The sequence below is a fragment of the Gallinula chloropus genome (genome assembly GCF_964237585.1).
Source record: "Gallinula chloropus genome assembly, chromosome: 30".
Classification (NCBI taxonomy): Eukaryota; Metazoa; Chordata; class Aves; order Gruiformes; family Rallidae; genus Gallinula; species Gallinula chloropus.
Genome location: NC_140115.1, coordinates 3300150 through 3308135, shown reverse-complemented (window position 1 = coordinate 3308135; position 7986 = coordinate 3300150). Strand labels below are relative to the sequence as shown.

Sequence of the window (7986 nt, the reverse complement as noted above, 5' to 3'; positions counted from 1 at the left end):
TCGATCCGAGCCGTGGGAGGAGCTGGAGGCGGGAGCGACCCCCGGGGAGGGGCTTGGGGGGGTGTGAGGGACGGGATTATGCTAATTTATGCTGATTAATGCGAATTACAGGCGGCTTCCTGTCGTTTTGGGGCAAATTCGGGGGGGTTGGGGCTTTTTGGGGCGATTTTAGGGGGTTTTGAGGTGGTTTTAGGGGGCTTTGGGGCGATTTCAGGCTGTTTGGGGGGGTTGTTGAGGCTTGTAAAGGGCTCTGAGGGTTGTGGGGTGAATTCAAGGGATTTGGGGGCGATTTTCGGGGGTTTTGAGGTGGTTTTGGGGTTTTTTAGCCTTTTTTGGGTCAGTTTTGGGGTGTTTTTGGCCAGGTTTAGCCCATTTTGGGGCCACTTTGGGTCAGTTTTAGTACTTTTTAGGTCAGTTTTGGTCTTATTTGGCCAAATTTGGGTCGGTTTTGGGGGGTTTTGGGTCAGTTTTGGGGGATTTGGGGGGAGTTAGCCCATTTTGGGTCAGTTTTAGGGGATTTTTAGCCCATTGTGGGTCAGTTTTAGGGGGTTTAGCCCATTTTGGGTCAGTTTTGGGTGATTTTGGGGGGTTTTAGCTTGGTTTGGGTCAGTTTTAGGGGGTTTTGGCCCGTTTTGGGTCAGTTTTAGGTGGGTTTGGCCCGTTTTGGGTGATTTTGGGGGGTGTTTAGCCCATTTTGGGTCAGTTTTGGGGTGTTTTGGGGTCGCCACCGCCGCCATGTTCTATTACCCCGAGGTGCTGCAGCGGCACACAGGCTGCTTCGGCACAATCTGGTGAGGAGATGACGTCATACGGGGGCGGGGGGTTGGGGGGGTGGCGGCTGTGACGTCATGGGGCGATGACATCATCGGGGAGAGGGTGATGATGTCATTACACCCCCCCAGGCTGGCGGCCACCTGCAGCTCCCGCCTCCTGCGCAGAGAGTACCTGGCGGTCGATGTGCCCAGGGCCTGGTAATGAGGGGGGCTAATTAGGGGGTGTTAATTAGGGGAGGGGGGTTAATCGGGGGGTAATGGGAGGAGGGGGTTAAAGAGGGGGTAATGGGAGGAGGGGGTTAAAGAGGGGGTAATGGGAGGAGGGGGTTAAAGAGGGGGTAATGGGAGGAGGGGGTTAAAGAGGGGGTAATGGGAGGAGGGGGTTAAAGAGGGGGTAATGGGAGGAGGGGGTTAAAGAGGGGGTAATGGGAGGAGGGGGTTAAAGAGGGGGTAATTAGGGGTGGGGGGTAATGAGGGAGTAATTAGGGGTGAGGGTAATGAGGGGGGTAATTAGGGGTAACAAGGGGAGAGGGTTAATGAGGGGGGTAGTTAGGGGTGGGGGCTAATGAGGGGGGAAATTAGGGGTGGGGGTAATGGGGGGGCAATTAGGGGTGGGAGGTAATGAGGGGTTTAATTAGAGGGGTAACTAGGGGGGTAAGGATGGAGGGGGCTATTGAGGGGGTGATTAATGAGGGGCTAAGTGGGGGGGCTAATGAGGGGCTAATTGGGAGGGGAGTTAATGAGGGTGGGGTCAATAGGGGGGGCTAACGAGGGAGGGGGGTAGTGAGGGGGTGGGTGAGCTCATGGCCTCGTTAACTAACCAGGGAGCTAACGAGCTGATGAGCTCATTAATTAGTGAGCTAATGAGGTCATCAGGGGGGTGTGATGTCATCGAAGGGGGTGACGTCATCGGGGGGGGGGGGTTAGGTGTGATGTCATGGATGGATGAACAAGCTAATTAAGGAGCTAATGAATGAATGGGCTAATGAACCTCCCCCGTCCCCCCCCAGCGCGGCAGTAACGTCGTTCCTGATTGGCCAGGGCGGGTGGGAGGAGCCTCCGGCGCCCCCCGGCCCCGCCCCCCGCTGCTCCCTCTACCTGGCGGCGCTGCTGCAGCTGGGGCTGGTGCGGGTCCTGCAGCGCCAGAGCCTCCTGCTGCTGGGTGAGACTGCCCCACGGCTGCCCCATAGCGCCCCAGAGCTGCCCCACACGCCCTGCCCCACACCCCCTCCTGCACCACACCCCCCCAACCCCACAGCGGGGGCTGGTGAGGGTCCTGCAGCGCCAGAGCCTCCTGCTGCTGGGTGAGCCCACCCCACGGCTGCCCCATAGCGCCCCACACCTGCCCCACACCCTGCCCCACATCTTTCCCCCCTCCAGAGGAGGCCACCCTGGTCCTGAGCCGCCTGCACCGCGCACACCCCCCGCCCCACATCGACCTCGAGCCCCCCCGCAGGTGAGGGCCTGACCCATAGCTTGACCCACAGTTCTCTGCCCCATAGTGTGACCCATGGCTCCCTGCCCCATAGCCAGACCCATAGCGTGACCCATGGCTCCCTGCCCCATAGCGTGGCCCATAGCCTGATCCATGGCTCCCTGCCCCATAGCCAGACCCATAGCCTGACCCACGGCTCCCTGACCCATAGCCAGACCCATAGTGTGATCCATGGCTCCCTGCCCCATAGCCTGACTCACAGCCTGCCACACGGCTCCCTGACCCACAGCTCCCTGCCCCATAGCCTGTCCCATGGCTCCCTGCCCCATACCCAGACCCATAGCGTGACCCACAGCTCCCTGCCCCATAGCCTGACCCCATCGCTTGGTCCCGCCCCCTGCCCCATAGCACCGTCCCCGTCATGTGGCCCCGCACCCTTGTATGACCCCGCCCCCTCCCCGTGGCCCCGCCCCCCAGGCCGCAGCTGCTGCCGGACGCGCGGGCGCTGATGTCGGCGCTGGAGCTGGCGCCAGACCCCTGGTTTGGGGTGCCGGGCGACACCCGCCCACACAGCCCCCCCCTGCTGCTGCCACAGGTACCCCGACCCACAGATTCTGCCCCACAAATCATCCCCTGCCCCATAGATACACCCCTGCCCCATAGATCCCCCTACCCCATAGATCATGCCCTGATCCCCAGATCATCCCCTGACCCAGAGATCCTGACCCATAGATACCTCCTGACCCACAGATCCTGCCCCACAGATCCCCCCTGCCCCGCAGATCATCTCCTGCCCCATAGATCATCCCTTGCCCCATAGATACCGCCCCACAGATCCTCCCCTGCCCCATAGATCATCCCCTGATTCACAGATCATCCCCTGACCCATAGATCCCCCTGCCCCACAGATACACCCCCGTACCACAGATCCTGACCCATAGATACCCCCTGCCCCATAGATCCTGCCCCATAGATCCCCCTGCCCCACAGCTCCTGCCCCATAGCTCCCCCCAACATCCCCCTCTCCTCGCAGCTGCTGCCAGAGGAGCTCCTGCCCCCCCCTGGTGAGCGACCCCCACGTGTGGGGCAGGGTGTGGGGTGCTATGGGGCGCTGTGGGGCAGGGCCTGACCCCCCCCTGCCCCCCCAGGGCCCCCCCTGACTGTGTCCCCTGAGAGCATCACCCTGCGCGAGCCAGAGGCCCCCCGGGCCCCCCCGGCCCCCGAGGTGGGGCTGCCCCACACATCCTGCCCCATAGATCCCCTCTCCCTGCCCCATAGATCCATCCCTGCCCCATAGATCACCCCTGCCCCAGAGATCCACCCCCACAGCCCCATAGATTCCTCCTCCACCACCATAGTTACCCCGCGGCCCCATAGATCCCACTGCCTGCCCCATAGATCCCCCCCAGCCCCATAGATCCGTGGGGCTGCCCCATAGATCCCCCCATGGAGGTATGGGGCAGCACCACAACTGTAGGGGGCAGAGGTGGGGAGGTATGGGGCTGCCCCATAGATCTGTGGGGATGGTGGGGATCTATGGGGCAGGGGGATCTATAGGGAAGGGGAGGATCTATGGGGCTGGGGGGGATCTATGGGGCGGGGATCTATGGGGCTGGGGGGATCTATGGGGCAGCCCCCCCCGGATCTGTGGGGCAGGGGGATCTGTGGGGCAGGGGGATCTATGGGGCAGGGGGATCTATGGGGCAGCCCCCCGGATCTGTGGGGCAGGAGGAGCTGCCTGAGGTGACCCTGCGGGAGCTGCAGCTGCTGAGCGAGGCCGAGGCCGAGATCCTGCCCCCCGGTCAGCAGGGGGGCACTTGGGGGCCGGGGGGGGGCACTTATGGGGCTGGGGGTGACTTGTGGGTCTCTCCCCGCAGTGGAGGAGCTGCCAGAGGTGCCGCCGCCACCCCCAGCCCCGGGTCAGTGGGGAAGGTGTGGGGCTGGGGGAGCACTTGTGGGGCTGGGGGCATCACTTGTGGGGCTGGGGGGGCACTTGTGGGGCTGGGGGGGGGCACTTGTGGGGCTGCCCCCCAACCTGCTGTCATCCCCCCCCCAGCCCCCCCTGTCCCAGCAGAGCCCAGTCTGCCCCCTGAGGTACCCCAGTGTCTGCCCCACACATCCTGCCCCACACATCCTGCCCCACAGCTACCCACAGTGACCCACCCCCTGCCCCATAACGCCCCATAGCGTCTCCATAGCACCCCAGCCCCATAGTGATCCCCAACCCAGCCCCATAGCACCCCACACCTGCCCCAAACCCTGCCCCATAGCGACCCCACACCCTGCCCCACAGCACCTCAAAGCCCCTGCCCCACACATCCCCTGCCCCATAGTGCCCCCCATTCCAGCCCCACCCCCTGCCCCATATCACCCACCCCCAGCACCACCCCCTGCCCCATATCACCCCTGCCCCACCCCCTGCCCCATATCACCCACCCCCTGCCCCACAGCACCCCACACCCTGCCCCACCCCCTGCCCCATATCACACCAGCCCCACCCCTGCCCCACACCCTGCCCCACAGCACCTCAAAGCCCCTGCCACACACATCCCCTGCCCCATAGTGCCCCATAGCGCCCCCAATCCAGCCCCACCCCCTGCCCCATATCACCCACCCCCAGCACCACCCCCTGCCCCACAGGACCCCACCCCCTGCCCCACCCCCTGCCCCATATCACCCACCCCCAGCCCCACCCCCTGCCCCGTAGCGCCCCCCCCCCAGCTCCCCCCCGCCGCCGCCGCCGGCCCCGCGTGGACCCCCAGCCCCAGATCCCCCAGAGCCTCTTCCGGGAGCAGCTGCTGCAGCCCCAGGCCCACTGCCGGCCCCTGGTGAGACGGGGCAGCCGTGGGGCAGCCGTGGGGCGCTATGGGGCAGGGGGTGGGGTGCTATGGGGCAGGGGATGTGTGGGGCAGGGGATGTGTGGGGCAGGGCCTCAGACCCCCAATTCTGCCCCACAGATCATCGCCGAGCCGCCCACCAAGCGCCGCCGCCCCCCAAGTGAGCTGCTCAGCACCCCCACCTGCGGTGAGACCCATGGATCCCCCTGCCCCATAGATCCTGACCCATGGATCCCCCTGCCCCATAGAGACCCCCTTGCCCCCTAGATCCACCCCCAGCCCCATAGATCCCCCTGTGCCCCATGGATCCTCCCCTGCCCCATAGATTTCTCTGCCCTATGGATTCTCCTGCCCCATAGATTCTCCTGCCCCATGGCGCCATGGGGCAGCCCTATAGATCCTCCTGCGCCATAGATCTCCCACTGCCCCATAGATCCCTGCCTGCCCCCCAGATCTATGGGGCAGCCCCCCAGCTGCCCTGACCCCCAGCCCTGCCCCATAGATCCCTCCTGCCCCCCAGATCTATGGGGCAGCCCCCCAGCTGCCCCTGACCCCCAGCCCTGCCCCACAGACTGGCTGCCCCCCGAGCTCTGGGACCTGTGGGGCCGCTGCGCCCACCCCCCACCCGGCCCTGCCCCACGGCCGCCCCCCCCGGAGCTGCCCAGTGAGCTGGAGGTGGGTCACACCCCCCCTGCTCTGCCCCATAGATCCCTGGGGCTGTGCCCCATAGATCTGGGCTCTCCCTGCCCCATAGATCTCTGAGCCTCTGCCCCACAGGTGCCACGGGAGGTGCTGGAGCCCAGCCTGGCCGGGCTGCCCTCCTCGGGTGAGCTGTGGGGCAGCTCTGGGGCAGCTCTGGGGGGGTTATGGGTCACTTATGGGTCGCTGTGGGTCACTGTGGGGCAGTTATGGGTCACTTGTGGGTCGCTGTGGGTCCCTATGGGTCACTTGGGTGTCATTTGTGGGTCGCTGTGGGTCCCTGTGGGTGACTTGGGGATCATTTGTGGGTCGCTGTGGGTCACTTGTGGGTCTCTATGAGTCACTGTGGGTCGCTGTGGGGCAGTTATGGGTCCCTATGGGTCACTTGGGGGCCACTTGTGGGTCTCTGTGGGGCAGTTATGGGTCCCTATGGGTCCCTATGGGTCCCTATGGGTCGCTGTGGGTCACTTGTGGGTTACTTGTGGGTCGCTATGGGTCACTTGGGGGTCACTTGGGGGTTGCTGTGGAGCAGAGGTGTTCCTATGGGTCACTTGTGGGTCGCTATGGGTCGCTGTGGGTCACTTGTGGGTCACTGTGGGGCAGCTATGGGGCAGGTATGGGTCGCTGTGGGTCACTGGGGGGTCACTTGTGGGTCGCCGTGGGGCAGAGGTGTCCCTGGAGCTGCTGGAGGAGGAGCCGCGGCCCCGGCTGCCGCCCCCCGAGGAGCGTCGGTCAGTGACCCCCCCCCCAGCCCCCCAACTTATGGGGCAGAGACCCCCCACTTATGGAGTGGGCCTGACCCCCCCTGTGCCCCACAGGCCCCTCCCCCCCCCGCCCCCCTCCCCGCCGCTGCCCCGGCTCCCCGAGGGCCCCGAACCGGAGCTGCCCCCCAGCGCCGCCGCCCTGCACAGGTCAGGGATCCCCTGCCCCACACTTGGGGTCTGCCCCACAGATGGGGGGTGGGGGGGTACTTGGGGGGCTGGGAGGTACTTGGGGGTCTGGGGGGCACTTGGGGGGCTGAGGGCACTTGGGGGGCAGGGGGGCACTTGGGGGGTGACCCACGCTTGGGGGTTGCGAGATATTTGGGGGGCTGCCCCACACTTGGGGGGTGGGGGGGGCACTTGGGGGACTGGAGGGCACTTACGGGTCTGCCCCACACTTGGGGGGCTGGGAGGTATTTGGGGGGCTGCCCCACACTTGGGGGTCACTTGTGGGGCAGCCCCATGACCCCCTGTCCGCAGGCTGGTGGCGGCGGCGGCGCGGGCGCCAGGAGGGGCGGAGCTGGGGGCGCTGCTGCCCCCCGGGACCTCCCGCGGCCTCGCGGGGCGACTCTTCTCCCTCTGCCTGGGTGAGGGGGGCTGCCCCACACTTGGGGGGCTGGGGGCACTTGGGGGCCTGCCCCATACTTGGGGAGTGACCCATAAGTTGGAGAGCTGGGGGCACTTGGGGGGTGGGGGGCACTTGTGGGGTGGGGGGCACTTCTGGGGCAGCTCCACACTTGGGGGGGCTGGGGGCACTTGGGGGGCTGCCCCACACTTGGGGAGTGACCCATAAGTTGGGGGGCTGGGGGCCCTTGGGGGCTGGGGGGCACTTGTGGGGTGGGGGGCACTTGTGGGGCAGCTCCACACTTGGGGGGCTGGGGGCACTTGGGGGGCTGCCCCACACTTGGGGGGCTGAAGGCACTTGGAGGGCTGCCTGACACCAGATAGATCTATGGGGCTGCCCCCCAAGTGTGGGTCCCGTGTGTCCCCAGCGCTCTGCGCCGCTGGTTGGCTGCGGCTGGAGCAGCCCCGGCCCTACGGACCAATCAGGATGCGGCCCGGACCCCGCGGGGCTCCCCCGGCCTCACCCCACGTGGGGTAGGGGATGGGGGGGAAGCCCTGGCCACGCCCCCCGACCCCGCCCCACGTGGGGCAGGAGGGGCGGCCCCGCCCCCCCGAATAAACAGCCTCGTTCTCACCCCACCCCCCCTCCCGGTGTCGGTGTCGCTGATTGGCTGAGGGGGGATGAGGTCATCAGGGACTGCCCAGTGTCTCCCAGTCCCCTCCCAGTCCTTCCCAGTTACCTCTCAGTCCCTCCCAGTTGCCTCCCAGTTACCTCCCAGTCCCTCCCACTCCCCTCCCAGTCCCCTTAATCCCCTCCCAGTCCATCCCAGTTACCTCTCAGTCCTTCCCAGTTACCTCCCAGTCCCTCCCAGTTGCCTCCCAGTCCCCTTAATCCCCTCCCAGTCCATCCCAGTTAC

General features: G+C 65.9%; 1 protein-coding gene across 1 annotated transcript; it reads left to right on the top strand.

Moving 5' to 3' along the window:
• Positions 1-735: 735 nt before the first annotated feature.
• Positions 736-7607, top strand: LOC311202513 (meiotic recombination protein REC8 homolog; the record flags this gene model as incomplete). The annotated part of the gene is made up of 14 exons (XM_084277094.1): positions 736-791; positions 903-971; positions 1784-1935; positions 2154-2229; positions 2686-2803; positions 3242-3272; positions 3357-3433; positions 3937-4009; positions 4086-4102; positions 5166-5232; positions 5617-5709; positions 6412-6475; positions 6986-7092; positions 7498-7607. The coding sequence occupies 14 exons, from the start codon at positions 736-738 to the stop codon at positions 7605-7607; spliced, it is 1110 nt and encodes a 369-aa protein (XP_084133220.1).
• Positions 7608-7986: the final 379 nt, after the last annotated feature.